Source organism: Nycticebus coucang, chromosome 1, assembly GCF_027406575.1.
Source record: "Nycticebus coucang isolate mNycCou1 chromosome 1, mNycCou1.pri, whole genome shotgun sequence".
Lineage (NCBI taxonomy): Eukaryota > Metazoa > Chordata > Mammalia > Primates > Lorisidae > Nycticebus > Nycticebus coucang.
In genome coordinates, this window is record NC_069780.1 from 133,500,948 (window position 1) to 133,525,653 (window position 24,706).

A 24,706-nucleotide genomic window follows, 5' to 3' on the forward strand; every position below is an offset into this window, starting at 1 on the left:
AGAAACAACTCAGGAAGGTTGAGTAGTTAGTTAAAAGTTTCAGGGTTCTGGTCATCATAGCCTGAGGAGAGGATTATTAAAAAAATAAGGGTCACAGAAATTTGTTCATAGAGCTGGTCTCATTCTTATCTTAAATATGTTTTATCTCCATATGTGTGTGGGCTCATCATTTTCAACTCTGGGTCCAGAAAAATCAAAGGGTAATTTAATGATTACCCTTTCATGATTTCATGAAATTAGAATTTCATGATTCCCGAAATTATGCTTAACTTAATTAAAACTTATAAACAGTAGCTGGGCATTGTGGTGAGCACCTATAGTCCCAGCTTCTTTGGAGGCTGAGGCAAGAGAGTCGCTTAAGCCCAAGAGTTTGAGGTTGCTGTGATCTGTGAGGCCACAGCACCCTACTCAGGGTGACAAAGTGAGACTCTGTCTCAAAAAAAAAAAAAAAACAAAAAAAAACCCCTACACTATTCACCTGCTTCAATGATTTTGATCCAATCTTTTTTAAGTAACAGTAGGTGTTACTAATAACATTATTTCCTAGAATATCACATTTTGAACCTAATAAAATGTCAAATTTGGCCATGTTTATACTCATCATGTAACTTAATGATTCCTTGTTTCCTACATCTTTTTAAAATAGGGTCATAATTAAACAATAAACTGAGCAGATTATTGTTAGATCTGAAGTATCAGTGTGGTCAGAAGTCCCTGAGTCACTGCCACATAGTATATTGGTTACTTCATATTTTACTGCAAAACATAAAATATGTTATGGTGAGATTTAACCGATATCACCTCTCTTCTTAACTTTAATGTCAGTACTTCAGGGAAATTATCATAGTGAACGAAGATACTATGATGAAAGCTTTGCAGAGGTTACTACAGTAATTTAGTACTTTATTAGTTTCTTTAATTTCCTAGGAGTATAGCATTAAATGTTTCTTTGTTGGATGTTTTGAGAACTAGTTTTCTATGGATTCAGTCATAACTGTTATAGAAATATTATTTTTTAATCCATATATAAAGACAATCTTAAATGTACTTTCTATACTTGGGTTAATTTGTGCTACCTCTTACTAGTTTGTGGAATCTGATTTCTTTTAGACAGAAACACAAACACACCTCACTTCTCAAACATTTAAAACATCTAATTGAGGAATAGTATCCTCTCCTAAATATAAACACAGTTACCTGAATACTTTCTAACAAAAAAGCTAAATGGCACTAAAAATTTTCTAAACCACATTTTTCATTTTTTAACAAAATAAAATTCTTCCTGTTCTTCACATTCTTCTTTCAGAAATAAACTACTGATAGAGTTTATTCTTGGGAACCATTTCTTTCTGCCTCTTATCTCATAATAAATACAGGTATTCTTAGCACCTGGTTTCCCACCTAAAAAGTAAAACATAAATTTTAAGACCTTGGGATCTAAAGAAGGTAAATATTTCTCCCAATTACAGTGTGACACCGACAGATGAAACCAGTGCTACTATGATTATTTTATGTATGCATACTAACTGGAACTTTATTGTTTTTCCTATTGTGGAAATCAGATACGTTTTGTGTGTATCTATAACTTAGAACCCTGCATTAGCCGCCTTTACCCTCTCAAGGCAGTCTGCAGAATTACAGAGGCACAAAGCTTCTCCGTGCAGTACCTCAAGTTTTATTTTCTAAGGTTTTGTGAAACTGTAGAATATTCTATTAAAGTTTAAAATTTCTGTCGTATATAACCCACGTACTCACATTATTTTGAGAATTATGAACAAAAGAATGAAATATTGCCTTAGTCTTTATTTAATATAAAAATATAGTGTCCCAAAAGTCATACCCTTTTAGTAGCTACAAAAAAAGAGAAAATGGGAAATTATAGCTAAATGTCCCTTTCATTACAAAATATTCATTAATTCCAAAATTTTACAAAGAGGTAGCCAACACACAGAGACTATTTTGTAAATATTTGGTAAAATTTTGTAATGAATATTTTGTAAATAAAGGGACATTTAGTTACAATTTCCATTTTCCCTTTGTATGGCAACCTTAGGAGCAACTTTGGGGCACCCTGTCGATTATAGAGGCCAGGCTTGGTGGTTTACACCTGTAATCTTAGTACTTTTAGGAGGCTGAGGGAAGAGAACTGCTTGAGGTCAAGAGTTCGAGATCAGCCTGAGCAACAAAGCAAGACACCTTCTTTATAAAAGAAAAGAAAAGTTAGTCAGGCATGGTTATACAGCCTTATGGTCTCAGTTACTCAGGAAGCTGAGGTAGGAAGACCACTTGAACTCAGGAGGTTCACTGAGGTTACGGTGTGCTATGATGACATCAGTGCACCAGATAGCAGAGCAAGACCCTATCTCACCCCCACCCCCCCAAAAAAAAAACTTGATTGTAGAATTTCATCATTAACATTTTTATCAAAACCTTTATTTGTGATGATTAACAAATAAGGAAACACTTAAAACCATACTTTCAGAAACCAAAAATAAATTTTGAGATCCAGAAAAATTTTTATTTTTTTATGTTTAAACTTGCTTCCTTATTCTATATCCCTAATGATCAGAATAGACTTTATATAAAATAAGTAGTTAAACTTACGAATAAATACATAGATAGATAGATAGATTTTTTTTTTTTTTTTTTTTTTTTTGAGACAGAGCCCTAAGCTATTGCCCTGGGTAGAGTGCCATGGCATCACAGCTCACATCAACCTCCAACTCCTGGGCTCAAGCGATTCTCTTGCCTCAGCCTCCCAAGTAGCTGGGACTATTGGTGCCTGCCATAACACCCGGCTATTTTTTTGGTTGTAGTTGTCACTGTTGTTTGGCAGGCCCTGGCTGGATTCAAACCCGCCAGCTCAGGTGTGTATGGCTGGTACCTTAGCCACATGAGCTACAGGCGCTGAGCCATAGGAATAATTTTTTAGTAGAGGTATAATATATATATTTTCCAGATCTTTTCTGGCTTTTCTAATGTACTTATTAATAAAATTATTTTGTTTCCACAATCTTTTTATCACTTCAGTGTTGCTTAAAAAGATGTTTCAAGCTGGGAGACTTTGCAAAGAATGCTCATGTGAAATCTTATCAGTAAATCCGATTGAGAATTCTGGTAGTGTGAAATATTCAAATTTCTTTGCTTATTTGTATAAGATGTGTGAAAGTAGTTTGTGATAGTTAAGTAGAAATTGCATTTAAATTTCAGGAACAGAAATTTAGTTAGAAATTTAAAAAGAATGAGCAAATAGGTGATTATGTGTAAATATTTGCTGCATATATGAGTATTAACATTGTCCCTGAAAGAATTTTGAACAATGAAATTGGAATCAAATATGTTCGTAAACGGAGGTGTTGGTTATTTTTAAATTGGTTTATATTTATGATAAAAAGAGGTTTATCAGTGCAATAAGGGGAGTTGTATCACTATAGGGAAATCTTTGACACACATACACACAACTCACATCTTTGTTTTTATCAGACCTTCCTAACATTTCTACATGATCTTAAATACACATGTATGGGAACATTGGACTAGATGATGTCTTGTGCACCTTTTATATTTAGTAGTCCACAGTTTTTTGCTTTAAGACATCTCTGTATTTTATGATAAAGGATAAAATATTCTTATTACAGAAAATGGGTTTTTTTTTGGTCATTGGATGCATTAGGCCAGTGATTCTCAACCTTCCTAACGCCGCGGGGCCCTTTAATACAGTTCCTGTGGGTTGAGAACCGCTGCATTAGGTAAATCTGTGTTACTTGAGTGAAGCCTCTTCTTTCCCTGCATTTCTCCTTCCTGTCATTAACCTGGATATCTGGGATGTGGACTAAACTCTTCAATACTGTATACAAAGTACTGACTTTTGTACATTTGGTTACTGAGCTTTCTAAGAGCACCATTTCTGAACTGAAGTAAACAAGATGTCATTCTCTTTCAGGGATCATGACATAGCTCTTGCACGTGGATTCTTATGGCTTTATTTTTCTTTTCAAGGTTGAAGAGATGGTGCAGAACCATATGAATTACTCATTACAGGATGTAGGTGGAGATGCCAATTGGCAGTTGGTTGTAGAAGAAGGAGAAATGAAGGTAATTCCTAGGGGAATGTTATAGGTTGCAAAGTACAGCTCTGTTTCAGTCATATCATCAATATTCTTGGTAGAACAGGGATAGCATTTTCAATTTACTTTAACACAAATTATTAAGTGTGATCAAAGAAGCACAAATACTGAGAAATAAAATGTCTTTCTTTCCCCTAGCTTTGCTTTTACTAATTCATGTTCACAATATAAATCTTTAATAAAACCATTCTGTTTTGCCTAGGCCTGGAGAAAATAAAAGAAAATTTGGGAGATTAGATATGAGTAGGCCACAATTAGCTGATGGTCCTCTCTTTGGATATTTAATTTTGTTTCTTTTTTTTTTTTTTTAACATACTGAATGTTCTGCCCAGATTTCTCTCCCATTTTAGTCTATACCTTACTTCTTGTCTTTTCTCTAACTGTACCTTCTTTTAGGAGGTTGGGTTAAACATTGGTCAACTAATCTTGTTCACATCCCTAAACACAGAAATAAGAACAAGGAATGAGAGATAAAGAGATGGTTTAAAAAGCAACAACAGCACTGAATTTTGAATTACCTTATTCCCTAGGCACTATGCTAAGGATGCAGAGGTAATAAGACTCCCTCCAAGCTAAAGCTTTAGTTGAGGAAAAAGGATACTGACATTTGGAAGATACAAGTACTTGGCTCCATCTGATAATGTACTGAGTGAAGAGTGAGATGTATGGTAGAGAAAATTAGAAAAGAAAGAGCGCTCTGTGATTTGGAACAATTAGATTGCTTTACAGTGAGGGGAAGCATTTGAACTATATCTGGAAATGGAAACAAGGTTGTGACAAGGTGAGGCAAAAACTTGAAAGCAAATTTCACATTCAGGATTTTTACATAGACCATGTTGACCAGAATTATTCTAGCAAACAAGATATATAAGATGTCCTCTCCTCTTGAATAGAGAATGAATTTGGAAATAGAGGAGACAGACAAATGAAAAAGCCAAATGTTATAATTCTGATAAGCTGATTGTAGAAAATAGCTTGAGAACACAAGGCCCCTGATCTACCTAGATAAACACAAGTCTTCCCCACGGGAGGTAGGGCCCCAAAGCAGATCAGCATATATTCTCTTTGTAGAAGGGGTTGAGTCAAGCCTGCCTATTCCTCTTTCTGTACCCACCATTCAGATAAGCCACTGTACTTCCTCTGGGGAGGAAGAAGTGAAGGAGTGAAGAGAAGCGAGGGGTGATGATCTAGCTGAAATCTCTCTCCCTGGAGTGAGGATTAGAGGTTAAGCCTACAGCCCACAACAATAGAGACAGAGAGAAGTTAAGGCAAGACTGTGAAGAGTGGGCGGCGCCTGTAGCTCAGTGAATAGGGCGCCAGCCCCATATGCCGAGGGTGGAGGGTTCAAACCCAGCCCCGGCCAAACTGCAACAACAACAACAACAAAAAATAGCCGGGCGTTGTGGCGGGCGCCTGTAGTCCCAGCTGCTCTGGAGGCTGAGGCAAGAGAATCGCGTAAGCCCAAGAGTTAGAGGTTGCTGTGAGCTGTGTGACGCCACGGCACTCTACCCGAGGGTGGTACAGTGAAACTCTGTCTCTAAAAAAAAAAAAAAAAAAAAAAAAGACTGTGAAGAGCATAAAGTAAACTGCTAAGGAAAATTGTTTATTGTCTGTAGCCATAGGTTAGCCACTTTGTAGAAAGTATCATTTTTAGGAAAATTAAGCTGATAGAGAACAAGAAGACCACCTAAGAAAGTCAGTCATAAGGTGATGAAAGCCTAACTAAAACAGGTAAACAATGGTAGAATAATCAGGCTATTGGATATCTTAGAGAAGATGAGTAACAAGCTTGTAGCTATGTCAATCAAAGTCTAGAATTCCTAGTTTGGATGGCTGGAAAAATGGTGGTCCCAATAACATGAATAAATAAGTATGTGTATAGGGGAAAATAATTTGGTAAGAGAGATTGCAAAGAGATATGAGATGCTTAACAAGTGTCTGGCCCCATAAGTACTTCATAAATTGAGAGCTGGAACTCCCCCATAACATTTCTTCATTTATCAAAATACCTTATTGCAAAGTTCTCTAAAGTAACAAACTATTTTGATACACTTAATTTTGCGCAGTACTTAAGGTACACACCCTCATATTTAAAGCAAGATAGATGTGTATTTATAATCTTTTTTGCTGTTTTAGCTGGCTTTAGCTTTCAGTCATTGAGTCAACAAATATATAATCGGGTGCCTGCTGTTTCAGATGTTATCCCAGACATTGGAGATATAGCATTGAACAAAGTAGCCCCTAGTGCCTTTAAACAAGTTATGTTCTAACCAGATTTATTTGGTCTTCTTAACCGTATTAAACAGTTCTTGAGACTGTTTGGTAAATAATGCCTAATTTAAATTGATTTTTTAAAAATAGCTCAAAATGAGTCATCCCATGTGGATGTTTTTTATAGTTGACGTTTACATTGGATGTGTATAATAATTTTAAGCATTTTTATGTGGTCTGTGTTAATTCAAAGTTTATTTTCTTTTACTTGAATATGTTCTCCAAATACATTTTCATAAATAAAAATTTAAAGAAACAAATTTAAAAGCATTCTTTTAAGTTTGTACGTTAGTGGTTTGATTTTTTTTTAATTTTCAAAGTTTTTTAATTATGTCTTCATTAGGTATACAGAAGAGAAGTAGAAGAAAACGGTATTGTTCTGGATCCTTTAAAAGCTACCCATGCAGTTAAAGGTGTTACAGGACATGAGGTCTGCAATTACTTCTGGAATGTTGACGTTCGTAATGACTGGGAAAGTAAGCTATCATTATTAAGATAATTTAATTTAATCAAATTACTATTTTGAATTTAATATCAGATCTAAATTGGCTTTCTACATTTGATTATAGAATTTACAAAGTCGATGTAGAGAATATTTAGAGAATCATGTAGGCTACTAATAAATAATACCTTACATTTAAACAGAGCTTTTCAGTGTACAAAATGCTTCTTAGTATATCATTTGATCTAATACCTCAATCATCCTCCATGATAGGGATGTATTTCTCACTTTATGTACAAATAAAGTAAAATTCAAATCAAATAGGTAAAGTGACTTGTCAGAGACCACAGAACTAGTTGGTAGAATAGCCAGGACTGAAATTGAAGTTTTCTGTTTTATCATCTACTTGTTCCTAAACTGTTTTGTTTCCATTATAAATTCTAAATAAATCCTTCTGTGGTTAGAGTTGTTCTTAGTGTGTATGTATTCTCCTTATACCCCAAATTTCATAAGTACAGATACTTCTGGACGTCATGTTTATCCTTGACTGCTTGACATTCCGTTTTTACAAATACCTAAGTAGAACATTTAGTCACCAATACCTAAACCGAACATTTTATTAACCCTCAGTAAAATTGGAAAGAGGAAGGGATTATAGTGTTGGGGAATAGAATTACTTTATTCAAAATTAAAAATAGTCTGGGCACAGTGGCTCACACCTATAATCCTAGCACTCTGGGAAGTCAAGGCAGGCAGACTACCTGAGCTCACGCGTTCAAGACAAGCTGGAGCTACAGCCAGGCATTGTGGTGGGTGCCTGTAGTCCCAGCTGCTTGGGGGACTAAGGCAAGAGAATCACTTGAGCCCAAGAGTCAGAGGTTGCTGTGAGCTATGATACCATGGCATTCTACCAGGGGTGACAAAGTGAGACTCTGTCTCAAAAAAAAAAAATTAATTAATTAAAAATAAATATTATGTAGCCATAATAATGAAAAATAAAAGAAATTCTCTTCTATTTTTAAAAGAGAATTGCTTTTTTGCTTTGGAAGCTAGATACTAGGCAAAAAAAAAAGTACGAGTTCCTGGTGAATTAGACCTTATAGCCACTACCCATAGTCTTAAATCTAATTATTAACTATCTTCCATTTGAGTTTAGCCTAGGTAAGGCAGGATTCTGTTCATTTTACTGTAATATCCATTGTAATAAATTTTCAGCATGAGTGAGTTGATCACCTTTTAGGAAAAGGTAATGTATCTTTTTGACTACTAATACTATTCTCTTCATTTCAGCAACTATAGAAAATTTTCATGTGGTGGAAACATTAGCTGATAATGCAATCATCATTTATCAGACACACAAGGTAAACATTTCTTCATTCATCCCAAAATATTCTAATGTCATTCAAACTAAAACATATAAATTCTCTAATGTAAAACTTGGCAGGAAATTAAATGTCATAAAAAATCCAGAGATTTTATTAATAATTTATGAATGTCATGTATTTGAAAGGCATTTCAGCTTATTTAGAGCAGAAATGTATATAGGTAAGAATCTGAGAAATATAATCTTGAAATAGACTGCTTCATAAAGGTTTTATAGTTGGTCTTATAGTTTTTTTTCATGTACTGTTTTTTTTTTTCCAAGAGATGAGGTCTCAGCCAGGCATGAGACCCTTCTATTTTCCCTCTTCTATTTTCTTTTTTTAAGACAGATTCTTGCTCTGTCATCCAGGTTGAATGCAGTGGTATGATCATAGTTCACTGTAACCTCGAACTCCCAGGCTCACATGATCCTCCTCAGTCTCTTGAGTAGCTGGGGCTGCAGCAGTGTTCCACCATACTGGGCTAATTTTTTAAATTTTTTGTAAAGATGAGGTCTTGCTATGTTGCCCAGGCTGGTCTTGAACTCATGGGCTCAAGGGATCCCAACATGCCAGCCACTACTGCACCTGGCCCCTCTACTATTCTTAATATTTAAAGTTGTAGAATTAATATTTCTCTTTATTGTGCTGTTCCCCATCTCAAAATTAACAAATAATATATTATATATAAAATAATAAAAGGAATTAAAATTTTGGAAAGATCCACCAAAAAAAAGATTGTATGTTATATAAGAAATATAATGATTCAATAGATACTTTATTTTTCTTTTTTAAATGATTTGTGAGTTGAACATATGGAAATATTTGAGGTTTGGTATATATTCTTAAGTTCAGTCTTGTCATCTGAGACATCTTGTATCTAATATATTATGAACTGTGCTTCATGTTACATGGTAGCTGCTCAAGGAATTGAAATTCTTATTTCAACATGTAGATTTTGAAGTCTAATTTGAAATCTAAAATTTAGTAAATTTCAAAATATCAATTGTTCTGTAATTTGGAATGAAGATAAACAACCAGTAATTTAGAACCAGAAAAAAACTTTATTATCTGAAGATGACTGGTCTTAGAAAACAATATGCTGAAGCTATTCCACTTGGTAGAGGAAAGAATGGTGAAATAATGTTGTATTAGGATTGAAAAACTAAAAAATTAATATATCTTATATAGGGTGGACATAAAGTTTGTGTTCTGTCCAATTTAAAATAGTTTAGCATAGTAAATTGCACACAAATTTCATGGACACTCTATGTAAGAAAATTTAAGATATTGTTATGATTATTTGCTAATTTTTGAAATAAACTATCCTAGAATAATTTTTTCAACAAATTGAATAACATAATACAATATATTTGACTTCTTTTTTTCTTTGCTTTTCAAGTCTTTGAATCTCTAAACTTAACATTACCAGAGGGAATGGGTAGAGTTTCTGTTTGCAGTGATGACATATTTTGAAAATAAGATAGTGGTGATGGTTACACAACACTGAATGTAATTAATGCCACTGAATTGTACACTAAAAAAATGGTTAAAATGGCAAATTATGTGTATATGTGTGTTTATATTTATGATTATAATTAAAGACATTCCTTTGATTATGTTGTTCTGCAAAGCCATTAACTCAATGTTTATAATTTATCATTTGATATTCTCAGATGCTGAGAATAAAATAAAATTTGACAGATTTCACCTTCAGCTAAGACATTTATTGGTTTTACATTTGTTTTTCTGTTCCATGCGACATCTGAATGTAAAGTACTAGTAGTGCAAATTTTCAAAAGACTTTTACTTCTCCTCAGAGAGTATGGCCTGCTTCTCAGCGAGATGTATTATATCTTTCTGCCATTCGAAAAATACCAGCGTTGACTGAAAATGACCCTGAAACTTGGATAGTTTGTAATTTTTCTGTGGATCATGACAGTGCTCCTGTAAGTACAGCTAAATACATAATATAGAGCAAAGACAGTGACACATACCACACACAGATGCTTTATTTAATAATGCGTCTTAGTTTTTGGATTATGTTAGATTGCCTGCTAGAAACAGTGTAGCCCATGTGGTATCTGATAGCAGCAGTCATGGCTGTGAATATCCCACCAGGGCTGTTTTCCTTTCCTTCTGAGCTTTACTGAATGGAGCTAAATGGGCAGGCAGTTTATGTAGACTGCTGCCCACAGTTATCTCTTAAGCATTACCAACTGCTGGCCAACCCTGTGTGGTTTCTACCTCAATTTACTGTTTAAGAGGAGGAAAAATCAGGTTGGTATGTATTATTTATTTGGTGCTTCTAAGATTTCGTTGGAGATTTTGACAAGAGATATGGTTCCGGTTAGCCTAATGTACCATTAGACCAACAGAGATTACAAAATACTGAGTATTTACTGTACTAGTGCTTTATTTTTAATTTTTGTTTTGACAGCTAAACAATCGATGTGTCCGTGCCAAAATTAATGTTGCTATGATATGTCAAACCTTGGTAAGCCCACCAGAGGGCAACCAAGAGATTAGCAGAGACAACATTCTATGCAAGATTACGTATGTAGCTAATGGTATGTATGTTTTCATTTGTTTTTGCTGCTTAATGTGGATGTTCTTGATCATGGTCTACAGACAGTTTGGACAAACTCCTTTTCAGTTCTTACCCTTTTAGATCAGCTTTGAAATTATCTTCTGTGAAATTGGTCCCTGGTCCCCAACCTTCTTGGCACCAGGGACCATCACAGAAGATAATTTTTCCAAGGTTGGGGAGGACAGGATTAGATTCTCATAAAGAGCCACAACCTAGATCTCTCCCATAACACAGTTTATAGTAGAGTTCGCACTTCTATGAGAATCTCATGCCACCCCCCATGTGGCAGGTGGCAGTCTCAGACACTGATGCAAGTGGAAGGGAATGGATATAAATACAGATGAAACTTTTCTAAAAACTTTGCCCCACCCTGGCTGCTCACCACTGGCTGTGTGGCCTGGGTTCCTAACAGACCACAGACTAGTACCAAGTCTGCCACCCAGGGATTGGGAACTGTAGCTTCAGGATACTAATTTTTGCTTTGAGGAGATGTATATCAAGATGTTATTTGAGAAACTTTGATAATTACATGGCTGAGTTTCCCCCTAGAAATAGTATATGAGAATTTCTGAAGCTGGAGTTGGATAGATAAATTTTAAAACCTCATATCTGGATTGCTATCATACATTCTTGGTTTTACAAACCATTTTATTAGATAATGTGCCTAATAGGATGTATTTATTAAGCAGCAATGAAAAGGGAAATTAATAGTTCTTCTCATTGTCAGGCCTTTAGTTTTCTAAATCAGTGCTCCCCTAGTCCTTTAATAATTGCTAATTTCATATTTATTTCACTTGATGCACCGCTGGACAGCCCTTTCATCACTTGCTTTGGTTCTTTACTATACCCATTTTGCACCTGTAGGAGTCATTGCATTCTCTCAAACCCTTTTTATACAAGGCTACAACTGCTAGCATGTTTAAATAAGCAATTATATCTGAATAAAGTTAGTATTTAATTATAATAAAGTTGATGAATAAATCTACCTTAAATAACCTAAAGTCTTGCTATTCTAATATTTGCACATAATTTAGGGAACCAAGAACATTTTAGAAAGTTAGTATCTGTTCTATTTACTATCTCTTGATGTCTGATGATTAGTAGTAAGGAGTGAATGATTAAGACTAAAAGATGGCAACTGGTCCAACATGGGGAATTTTTAAAAGGCAAGAGAATAAAGTGCTTCACATCTATTTGAAGAATATATCTTAATAAGCTTTACTTTTCCTTTATCTTGCAGTGAACCCTGGCGGATGGGCACCAGCCTCAGTGTTAAGGGCAGTGGCAAAACGAGAGTATCCTAAATTTCTAAAACGTTTTACTTCTTACGTCCAAGAAAAAACTGCAGGAAAGCCTATTTTGTTCTAGTCTTAACAGGTACTGTAAGATCTGTTGTATAATTTTTAAAATTTTATTTGACTAGTTTGACTCCATAGGTATTAAAATCTAGTTGTTCAAAGTAGTGGCTATGTTTTAGGATGTTCCAAGATAGAAAATTGTAGTTCATAGCCTTTAAAACTTCCTTTTTGTTATTTTTTCGCTTATGCTTATTTAATGAAATTTTAACATTATAGAACTATAGAATTTCAGAAGTGCAAATTTCCTGTATTCTTTGCAGAAATTATTATTATTATTGTATATTTTTCCAAACTTTTCTGTGTCATACTAACATATACTTTTGACTGTTTAAAAAACCAGTGTGTTTAGTCCATATTTTGTATTTTGCAGCTTACTTTTTTTCACATAGCAATTTATTCAGTGTCAGGCATAGTGTCTCACACCTATAATCTTAGCATTTTTGGAGGTCAGGGTGATAGAATTGCTTGAGGCCAGAAGTTCAAGACCAGCCTGAGCAAGAGCAAGACCCTGTCTCTACAAAAAATAGAAAAATTAGCTGGGCATGGTGGCATGCGCTGTAGTCCCAGCTACTCAGGAGGCAGAGGCAGGAGGCTTACTTGAGCCTAGATGATGCCACTGCACTTTAGCCCTGGTGACATCAAGTACCTATCTCAGAAAAAGACAAAACAAAAACAACCAAAAACATATCTTGACTATCTTCATATTAAGATGACATGTATAAAACATACAAGATGACATCTTATTCTTTTAACATGTTTTATATGAATGTAGCAAAATTTATTATCAGTCCATGTTAATGTCTGGGTTGGTTTCTTATTTTTAATTATAAGACGGTGTTACACCGAACATCTTTATGCAAGGAGCTAGAACCTTTAACTTTTTAAAATAGGTGGTACATTAACATGGTTCAAAAATCAAAAGGATGAAAAAAGTATATAGTGAAATTTACCATCTGTTTCCCTATTCAGCCAGGTTTGCCCACTAAAAAATAAATTCTTTATTATTTGCTGTATAATGTCACATGCATATTATTATATATACTATTACTCATTTCTTATGTATCTTTCCAGAAGTGGTTAGTGCCTAAACAAGCAAATAACAAGTGTATTCTCCCTACACACACACTTTGTTGTTTTTGAAGAAGAGGTAGCATACCGTTCAGTGTCTTGCATTTGTACTATATTGGTATCTAAGTTCTTACTATATTGGTAAGGCACTTCCTCAGTCTGTTTTTTATGGATGTGCAGTATCCTATTACATGGATAAACATAATTTATCTAATCAGTTCTGCATCAGTAGATACTCATTTGCTAGAACAGCATTAATAATTGTATCCAGTTGTCATTTTGCACTTCCAAGTTTATATCTGGGATAAATTACTAGATATGTTACTTACTGCTGGCCCTGCTAGGGTTTTGTGCATTTCTAATTTAGATATTGGCCTTCATAGAGGTTTTACTGATTTTACTGTCTCACCAGCAATAGGAGATTGAAATGCCTATTTCCCCATACTTCCTCACACAATGTGTAAAACAAGACTTTGAGATTTTACCAACTTGATAGGTGAAAAATACGTTCTCAGTATAATTTTTAATTTTATTTCTCTTCTCTTGGGTAAGCTTAAGTATGTTTGGTCCATTGAGAACCGTTTGTATAATTCTATTTCTGTAAATGTTGCTTGTTAAAATTTACAATGTTAGTAGGTATTACCAGTTATGATATACAAGCAGTAAGAATGTATACATGAACATTCTCTCATCTCACCTGCATTGGATGTTAAATCATTGGCTGAGAAATTTATATTCTTTTTTTTTTTTTTTTTTTTTTTTTTGTAGAGACAGAGTCTCACTTTATGGCCCTTGGTAGAGTGCCGTGGCCTCACACAGCTCACAGCAACCTCCAACTCCTGGGCTTAAGCGATTCTCTTGCCTCAGCCTCCCGAGTAGCTGGGACTACAGGCGCCCGCCACAACGCCTGGCTATTTTTTGGTTGCAGTTCAGCCAGGGCTGGGTTTGAACCCGCCACCCTCGGTATATGGGGCCGGTGCCTTACCGACTGAGCCACAGGCGCCGCCGAAATTTAAATTCTTAAGTTAATCTCTTTAAAAATAACATAGTCAATAACCAAAAAATGACATAATTTTAATTAGGTCTGATTGTCAATGATGTTTATAGCATGTCTCTTTTTAAAAACATGAAGTCTAAATTTGTTGGCAGGTACTAACACAAGGGTTATTACACTGATGTCTCAGACATTTAAGTTTTCCCAGGAAAAGTTATCCGAAAATATTAAACAGATTCTGGTCTTAACTTACTTTAATGGTTAGTGTTCTGGAATATAACTTTGGTTTTCAGGGATTCTTTATCTTCACATATAAGTTCACTGACATATTTTAGAATATCTTGTACATAGGATTTTTTTTTTTTTTTTTTTTTTAATACTGAGTCTCACTGTGTCACCCTTGGTAGAGTGCTGTGGTATCACAGCTCATAGCAACCTCCAACTCTTGGGCTCAAGCGATTCTCTTGCCTCAGCCTCCCAAGTAGCTGGGACTACAGGTGCCCACCACAATACCTGGCTATTTTTTTTTTTTTTATGTTGTTGTTGCAATTGTCATTGTTGTTTAGCTGGCCCCAGCTGGGTTCAAATCCGCCAGCCTCAGTGTATGTGGTTGGTGCCCTGCTTAGTGAGCTACGGGTACCGCCCTGCTTAAGGATTTTTATAGCTGCATCTGGACACATTACTTCTTACTGATTCTGTCTTTGTGCCACATTTATCAAATAAACCAGAAAACTATTGGCACATGACAAGAAGCTTGTCACCTTACTTAGTTACGTATCTCTCACCATGGCCTTAGGGTTTTGTTTTATGTATTTCTCTTTTTTTTTGAGACATAGTCTCACTCTCTCACCCTTGGTTGAGTGCTGTGGCTTCCTCATAGTTCACAGCAACCTCAAATTCTTGAATTCAAGTGATCTTCTTGCCTCAGGCTCCCAAGTAGCTACAGGCACCTACCACGACTTCCAGCTAATTTGTCTGTTTTTAGTAGAGATGGGGTCTCACTCTTGCTTAGGCTGGTCCCAAACTCCTGAGCTCAAGCAATCTACCCACCTCAGCCTCCCAGAGTGCCACCGTGCCCGGTCTGGCTTTAATGTTTTTAAAGCACTGTCGTTTTAGTCTAACCAATACCAAGCATACACCCTGTATCTCCCTTCTCTCTTCTTCACCTTGACCTTGCTGAACGAGCCTCCCGCTTGATGCACTCTTACTTACTGACTTCCTTACCAAAGTGGCTCAAATATTCGGCTAAGAAAGGCAGAAAATACAATATTGTATTAAACAAGGAATATCATCAGAATGCAGTTCATGGAACATGACCTCAACTATGTTTGAGAAGAATAGCTTTTCTAAACTTTTCAAAGATATATGCTAAGATATTAACACAATTTACCTCTAGTTACTGTTGGTTTTAGAGTAGTGTTTTATTGACTGTATGTTTGTGCACCCTCGTGGGAATACATACATACGTACATTTTTCTTTCTTTTTTTTGTAGAGACAGAGTTTCACTTTATTGCCCTCGGTAGAGTGCCGTGGCGTCACACGGCTCACAGCAACCTCCAACTCCTGGGCTTAGGCGATTCTCCTGCCTCAGCCTCCCAAGTAGCTGGGACTACAGGCACCCGCCACAACGCCCAGCTATTTTTTTGTTGCAGTTTGGCCAGGGCTGGGTTTGAACCCTCCACCCTCGGCATATGGGGCCGGCGCCCTACTCACTGAGCCACAGGCGCCGCCCCGTACATTTTTCTTTTGTGGACCTAGGAGGAAGTTGAAATCCTTTTTTAATAATTCATCTCTGAGAAAAAAAGGTAGCATTGTTTATGAATATATGTGCATGTGTGCAAAGATATAACAGAAAAGATTGGCCAAAATTCATTTCTGGCCTTTTGAGTTCAGGTTGACCTTATTTCTGACAAAGATCCAAATTCAAACTTTAACATGTAGTAAAAATCTTTATTAACTTAAAGTCACTGGGTGTGGTGGCTCATGCCTATGATCCTTGCACTCTGTAAAAGTAATCAAATCTCTTGAGCTCAGGAGTTCAGAATGAGCAAGAGTGAGACCCCATCTCTAAAAAACAGAAAAAATTAGCCAGGTGTTATAATGGGGGCCTGTGGTCTCAGCTACCCAGGAGGCTGGGGCAGGAGGATCACTTAAACCCAGGAGCTAGAGGTTGCTGTAAGCTGGACTGATGCCATGGCACTTGAGCCTGGGTAAAAGAGTGAGACTCTGTCTCAAAAAAAGAAAAGTTAAAGTAACTTTCTTTCCCCTACCATACTTACGGAAGATGTATGTACAGATTGAAACCTAACATTGAAACCCTGGGAAAGCTAATATTTTTAATTTGGGTGATGAATAGTAGTAACTCTCAATAGTGTATTATCTTCTATTACACTAATAGAAGTTCTAATAAAGAGTTAATGAGGCTCAGAATGTTTTAAAACAGCCAGAACTTTTTTTTTGAGACAGAGTCTCACTATGTCACCCTCAGTAGAGTGCTGTGACGTTACAGCTCACAGCAACCTCAAACTCCTGGGCTTAAGAGATCTTCTTGCCTCAGCCTCCCAAGTAGCTGGGACTACCACTACTATTTTTTTGTTGTCGTTGTCATTGTTGTTTAGCTGCCCCAGGCTGGGTTCGAGCTCACCAGCCTCGATGTATGTGGCCGGTGCCCTACCCACTGAGCTAAGGCACCGCCAAAACAGCCAGAACTCTTAAACTCCTTTGACAAGAGGTCTGAGCATGTTTGTTGATTAAAGAAGGCAGACCTCTCTCCCCTAGCTTGAATCAATTTTTAAAAGTCTTGATAAATGGTATTGAATGGCATTTTTTAGTTGAAGTCTAAGAGAAAGCCTGTGCCAGTTTCTGGGATAAAATCCAGAATCCTCTTAGTGATTCCTTCTTTGCTCACCAATAGTACAGATAGCCCTTTTAAGTTTTTTCTAACTTTCAAAAATTTCCTTATATCTTCTATTCCTTGCTGATAGGATAAGTTTCAAATTTGTGGGGGGTTTTGTTTTGATTTATCAAGACAGAGTCTTACTCTATGCAGGGGTCCTCAAACTGTGGCCCGCGGGCCACATGAAGTGGTGTGATTGTATTTGTTCCCGTTTTGTTTTTTTACTTCAAAATAAGATATGTGCAGTGTGCATAGGAATTTGTTCATAGTTTTTTTTTTTTTTGTAAACTATAGTCCAGCCCTCCAACGGTCTGAGGAACAGTGAATTGGCCCCCTGTTTAAAAAGTTTGAGGACACCTGCTCTACTGGGTAGAGTACCATGGTATCATAGCTCCCAGCCACTCTCAAACTCCTGTGTTCAAGAGATCTTCTTGCCTCAGCTTCCCGAGTAACTGGGACAATAGGCACCCATCACAATGCCTAGCTATTTTAGAGACAGAGTATCACTCTTGCTCAGACTAATCTCCAACTCCTGAGCTCAAGCAATCCACCCGCCTCAGCCTTGCAGAGTGCTAGGATTATCAGTGTGAGCCACCACATCCTGCCCCAAGTTTCAAATTTGTAAGGTTAATTATGTTGCATTCATAAAGCTGTACATCCTTAAAAGATTTATACATCCTTAAAATTTATCTTTTAATAGAGATTGTGTACATTCCATTTATTTGGAGGGTAGAAGGACTCTGTTCTGGTAGTCTTACAGGTGTTAGTAATATATATCTATTTTTTACATGTCTTTTTCTTTTCTGCAGTGACTGAAGCAAGGCTGTGTGATATTCCATGTTGAAGAAAAAAAACAATTGAATGCTATAAGCTGGAACATAGGATCTATAGCCTTGTCTGTGGCCCAAGACCTTGGCCTTGTGTAAAAAAATGAAGAAACATTGCAATAGCAAAGCTGAACATCTAACACTAGCTGTCTCCTGCTAGATCTCCTCGCTCAATGTATAACTATAAATACATGTAAAATTACATGTATATGGCTATATTTTTATTTGCTTGCTCCTAGAAGAGAGAAAAATCAATTTTGAATCACAACTAGGAATTGATTTAATTTTTGGAAACTTTTTGAAAATTTTTAATTTAACATGAACCGGCCTAAGATCCTCAGTTGTATCAGGTTTTGTGCACAAAAGAAAAGCACAAATTGAACGCACATGGGTCATGTGCTTTCTGTGCACCAAAAACCTTGGATGAGGTTCTTTTTTCAGGCCTATATGTGTGTCCAGAATTTTTTGACGTTTTTGCTTTGTATAATCATAGAAGTCATTGCTGCTGATTTCTGTAATTACTCATGTTGTCATATGAGTGTCTCTTAATAACTGAGGGCTGTCAACCTGTGATTTTGCCTTTTCTATAGTCTTACTCCGATGAAGAACTTACTTCTGATGGAGAAAGAGTAAAAAGCTTTATTTCCCCCTACCCAGATACTTTTATATTTCTATTTACATTTTTCTGTTGTGTCCTGTGTGCTACAGATTTTTTCAGTTTATACAAACACAATTTGGTAATTCCTAAATTGGTTCTGCCTGCCTCTGAACAGAAATATCTGTACAAATCTTGTGGGTTTAGACTACTTTCTGGTAAAATGGATAGGATAAAATGAACTCACGTTTTCCTGAAATTTTTGAGAGACTACACCATATTACTTGTTAAAGCAAGTCAGGCTATTTGGGTTTGACATTTGCTTCAGTATTTCTAGTATCTAGTAATGGATTTGTTTGTTCTTCTAGTTTGGGTCAGTTTAAAAGGTATGTTGCAAAATATACATGGAAAATGTAAGCAATGCTTCCATTTGCCTTTTAACAGAGAGGCAAAACAGTAAAGGATCCCACGTGAGTCAAACTGAAATGCTTTTGTTAGTTGCTATAAGAACTAAAAATGTAAAATGCCTTTTTCTGTTAGTCCTTTGTAAAAATATTGAAAAATGTTGAAGCGTGGAATGGAGGCAAGGAATAGTATTCATTGAAGTCAAGGTGACTGCCCACTTCAGATCTTCATTGTGTTTATGCACAAATGTATTCATATAAATCAGAGGCATTTTGTAGATGCTTTGCTGACTTGTCCATCTCTGTAAAAACACAGAAATCAGACCCATTTTGTAAAGCAGAAAGTCATGTCATATAGAGCCTGTCCTGTATATATTTCATACATGGTAATGTAGTCTTGATGATAAATGCAAGGTGATAATTTAATGATGGGATTAGTTTGATCAATTAATATGCACAATCCTGGAAGTAAATTACTTGCATCAGATATAATGATATTTATTATTCTGTACAGAGAGAAAAATACATATAAAACATATGCTTACATTACATGCACGCAGGTTTCACGCTCCATAAATCATTTCTATTTTTTAATTTACTTTTCTTAAATGATGTGCATGGAATATGCCTTATTATAGAAAAAAGCTGTTCATAATTTGACTACGTGGAAAAGTGCCTATATGGTGGTAATGCTAGTAAGGCAAATAAGACAAATTATTGTATTGGTTTACTACATCACCAGTTAACATTTTATATTGTGATGTTTGAAAAAGAAAAGTTTATACCTCAAATGTGTATTTTATTTTACAATCAACTGTGGGGTCGGGGTTGGGATGGGAGAATAGTCGGGCTGGGGAGGGAAGATTTGTTCACCATAGCTACTGATGGTAATCTTCAAAAAATTCTGTATACCCACCATAAATGTTTCTCTGTTTGCCATTTCTGGTAATTATCATGAACACAGATAATTAACTATTTCATAACTAAATTGGATAGCTTTATTTTACAAAGGTGTGGAAAGTTTACAAAGCAGTATCTAAATCTACTTATTATTAGTTGCATTTGGACTAAATGTGATGATATACTTTTTCAATATATTCTGTAAATAAAATGATTACACTAAAAGTATTTGTATTAAAAAAAAGAAATGAAAAGATACATTTTACCTTTAGGTAATTGCACTGGTACTTCACTAGAGTTAACCTTGCCCAATCAGATTTAGAAATGAGTTGGGGCTTATGGAAAGACTTCAAAAGAGGTCAGAATTTGGAGAGGTACTGGCCTAGTAGACAATATTTAGACCCTCTAGAATTATTTTCACGTTGCAAATTCCTACATGCTGAATATTCATGTTTTTTCATCCACAGATATTTCTCTTCCCCAAGCCAAAAAGTTTTTTTTTTTTTTTACCCTTTTACTGTCTTTTCTACTCAGTTACTCTTTTGGGCTATATTAGAAACTTGAAAAATCATTGGTGATGTGGAGGTTTTGTCCATGAGTGCCCACTATACAGGACAAGAGAGTGCAGTGTTTGAATTGGAATTCAGGAGTCCTGATTTTGAGGTAGAAGATGATCATTTAGCATTTGGTCAGCCAAAGCAAGGAGGGGGAGGTCTATGAAGGGGACATAAGAAGACAAAATAAGGAAAAGGAGAAATGGGTTTCCCATTTTTCAGTTCCATCAACTAATTTATACACCTATATGACATCACTGTCATTTGTTAAGAAACTTTTAGTTGGGCTGAGCTGGTTCTTTTGTGAAGTTGTGCTGGTTATCTTAAGCTTATCAGTTACTTGTCCAGTTATATACTTTTCACCAGTATTTAGTCAAAGTTGTACAGATGATGTATTTGGATCATTGTCATTGTTCATCTACAAACTCAAAACGTAATCATTTTAAAGTACCTTGGGAGTGTGTAGAGTGTAACTATTCTATAATAGCTTTATGATCCTGATGATGTTTTTTAAAAATAAAGTTGGATCTTCCATGTTACAATCACAAAATCAGTATTTAAAGTGGAAAAGTATTAAAATATTATGGACAAATGTGCTTGCTTTGGTTTGTTTTCCTTAACCTCAAAGGTAATGCCCTACTCGGAGTAGTTAAAAACTTGAAGTATTCCAATTCAGTGTTCGTCTCGCTGTAACTCAGTGAAGGATGAAGACATAGACTGTTGATGAGTTGTAACCAAAATTTCTTTTAACAACATATAACAGGGTGGAACATATGAAGTACAAGGCATGTAATAAAGGTAAATGTTTTGTGTATTTTTTTCTTCATATGTATTATGTACATCTATGTGTGTAGTGGGCTATAATTTCAAATGAATTTCTTACTTTTGGTCATGTCCAGAAATTATAAAAGATTTCTACAAAGTAAAGCCATATACAACTTGGGTAATTCTAAAATGGAAGCAGAGTGCCAGTGAATCATACACAATTTGTAATTCAATTGCATGCTCTTAACTCATTTGTTTGTTTAAATAATATGGTTAGCTCCATTGTTGCCCTCAGGGAATATATGCCTTAGAACAGCCATAATCTGGTAAGTGAGGATTTGCAGTTCACTCAATGGGTTCCTCCATGGTTGTATTGAAAGGCCTAGAGTGTCTTTCTTTCCTAACTTTCATCCTCCATGGTTGTATTGAAAGGCCTAGAGTGTCTTTCTTTCCTAACTTTCAAAGGCATTTACCATCCAAACAATAAGACCTGTAAACATAAACCAACTACTCAGTCCTCTGGGATGCTAGAAGGAAAACCAGCATGTTTTGAGTTTATTGACAGAAATAGTATGTGGTCCTCACTCTTGGGGGGGGGGGGTCAAGAGCAATTTTTGCTTTAGGCTTGACTTTGGAGTGTAACCTGCAAATGAAGCATAGATCTAATTAGCAGTTTCAACTTGGGTTGCTTTGTATACTTTGAATACCCTTCCACAAATACCAGAAAGTGAAGCTGCTTTATTTGGCCTCTTCTCTTTTCCATAGATTTCTGTGAGGTTAGTAGCAGAACACATTTTAAGATCTTGGAAGCTGTTAAAAGACTCCCAGCCAGGATTTTCTTACGACCCAGGCCTTCTAATTCCTGTGGTCCTCTATGAAGATATCTCCATGTGTCTGTACCAGGACTGTGCCTGTTTTTTTTCTTTTGCTTTTCCCCATTCGACAACCCTATAAAGTGATAGTGGTGGTTGGTGGTACCACCCTTATTTCACAAATGAGAAACAAGTCAGACATACTGATTGATTCTTAAGTTTATGTTTTTTCCATTATACTCTGCTACTTTTTAATGTATGTCTTTAATATCTAAAATATAGTGTATAGAGCCAACAGACAAGCATGTCTAGGGTATGGGTCTTAAACTCACACTTCAACAAAATCCCAAACACAGACACTCTGTGACTTTCATGGTTCAACTTGGGATTTTTCAACTTTATGATGTGCATGCAGCACAACTGGACTTACAATGGGGCTATACCCAGATAAACCCATCATAAGTTGAAAGTGCATTTTTTACTTAAAATTTTTTAGTTTACATTGGGCTTATTGGTATGTAATTCCATCATAAACCGAAGAGCACCTGTTTATATATCTTATAATATCCCACCAGATACAAGAAGGTAGTCGATAAAGATGAAGCTTGACCACCATTTGGTACTTTGCTTTCCTGTCCCCCAGCTTAGAGGATGAAACAGGGAACAAACTGTTATTAGAAAAACGCTAGGATCAAACCCCAAAAGGGTATTTTATCTCATTTTTCAACCCAAGAATGAACTCTATTGTAACTATCACTGTTTGATGAGCTGCCTGCCATAAAATCACCACTGGGGAAGCAAATAAAGCAAGCTTCGGGTTCACCCCACGTCACTTCACTGTGTTCCTTAGAATTGAAAGGCTTAAATGGTAGCTAGGTCCAGCAGCAAGGAATCCGTGTGCAGCAGTTCAGTCCAGGTGTAGTCCATGTCAAACCATCTTGGCAATTGGATAGATAACCAAGTCCCCAGCACACTGAGCATCTACTGCATGCCATCAGCATGCCAGGATTGGAGAGACAGCAATGGACAGACTAGTTGACCTTAATGTTTTTGTCATGACCATGTTTTTGAAAAACGTATCCAGAATAAGAAATAGGGTTTGAGATCAGAAGCTTTTGAATAAGGTACATTTTAGGCTTAGCCACATTTGAGATGTACAAGTCTTGGTTCTCAATTGTGTTCTGCAAAGGTAAGTAGAATATGGGTTCTTGCTGTGTTTTTAACCTCTGCATGTTGAGAGCATCAAATTATTCATTTTAATTGAAAATAGTAATTTATGGTCTGTCACTAATTGCTAGCCTCCAGTAGATTTTGTTACTTCTAAATGAATTTCCATGTTCCTGGTTACTATGTATTCAACATAGTGGGAAAGAATGAGAAAAGCCAAAAGACTGAAGGTTTTCTGGCTCTCAGTTGAACAGCTTTAATCTTGGAAAAATCATTTTAATGTGTCTACATCTATTGTAATCACCTATAAAATGACACAAAACCACCTACCAGGGGTACATCATAGCTTTGTTTGCAGAAGAGTGAGATATGTATTTAAAAATATTTTGAAAACTTTAAAGAGTTGTGCAAATGTGAGAAATTACTGAGGCAACTATATACAAATATCTGCCAGGCACTGTTGGTTGAATGCTAGAGAGATGAAGACGACTGAGTAATGGCAGAAGGGGCACACGTTTGGTGGCTTTGAACAGAACTATTAAGTTACTTCACTTTTCTGGGGTTTGTCCAGTAAGGGAAAAGACAGTTGGTGACAAACCTTGACATCCACGTAAAGAAGTTTGATCTTCATTCTACCAGCAGTGGCAAACACTGAAGGGCTTTTTTAAGCATTGTTTTTGTATTTCTCTGAGAAACATCCATGGGATGCGATGCCTAGTTTGTTTGGATACGGAGTAAGTTGACTGTTAATAATTCCCATGCCAATGTCTGAAATGGACTGAAGAGACAATGATAGTTTTGTGAATTTGAGAAGTGGAAACGATAGTGCCTCCAAGCTGCATCTGTCCAGCAGTCACTCCCATATTCACAGAGGACTAGCTAAATGGAGAGTTTAGAGCTGTAGAATCTATGTGGAAACGAGGCTTCCCGTGTCTTTGCCTTTACTTTCTCCTTACATTCAATTCCTCCTGAACTCCTATACTTCCTTCCTCTTGCTAAATATGTTTTAACAGCACCCTTATCTCCACACTCCTAGACTTCAGTCTGTTATCGAAGACATCTCCTTAAAAGTTTGGCTTTACCCCATCTGTCTCACCAGCCTGACTCTCCTTGAACCTCCCTACAGGTAAATCATCACAGGCAGGTGAACTCACTTCTATGACTCAGCAATCCATGCTTACTGGCTTAGGACATGCTGGCTCCTACTGCAAGGTCCCAACATCTGGCTTTAAATACACCAACCTCTCTACTTTCACGTTGTGTGTACTTCCCCTTCATATGTGTTTGGGGATATACCCACTGTGATGTTGCTCATTGTATTAGCATAGCAGCTGTACTTATAAGCTGGGCTCTAGCTTAGTGGCTCAGCTGCTAATGTCACAGAACAGAGCCCCACCGAAAGTCAGCAGTTTCAGTAGAATGTATGTTTGAGGTGACAAAAAAGCAGAAGGAAAAAATGGATAGGTTGTGAAAAGGAGCAAAGGGAGCTGGAGGGGGAGAAGTTTTTTAATTTCAATGGAAGGTCCATATTGGAAAGAGAAGGGATAAATGGAGGAGAGGGTAATGTCCATTCC

General features: G+C 36.2%; 1 protein-coding gene across 2 annotated transcripts in view; it reads left to right on the forward strand.

Moving 5' to 3' along the window:
* CERT1 (ceramide transporter 1) overlaps window positions 1–20,980 on the forward strand; it is a 144,907-nt gene extending 123,927 nt beyond the window's left edge. For both annotated transcript variants that reach the window (XM_053588496.1, XM_053588488.1), the window contains 7 exons: window positions 4,000–4,095; window positions 6,742–6,874; window positions 8,131–8,201; window positions 10,022–10,150; window positions 10,642–10,771; window positions 12,032–12,168; window positions 17,918–20,980. In XM_053588496.1, the coding sequence (XP_053444471.1) occupies window positions 4,000–4,095; window positions 6,742–6,874; window positions 8,131–8,201; window positions 10,022–10,150; window positions 10,642–10,771; window positions 12,032–12,159 (687 nt within the window). In that variant the 3' untranslated portion in view covers window positions 12,160–12,168; window positions 17,918–20,980. The remainder of the gene's footprint in view (window positions 1–3,999; window positions 4,096–6,741; window positions 6,875–8,130; window positions 8,202–10,021; window positions 10,151–10,641; window positions 10,772–12,031; window positions 12,169–17,917) is intronic.
* Window positions 20,981–24,706: the final 3,726 nt, after the last annotated feature.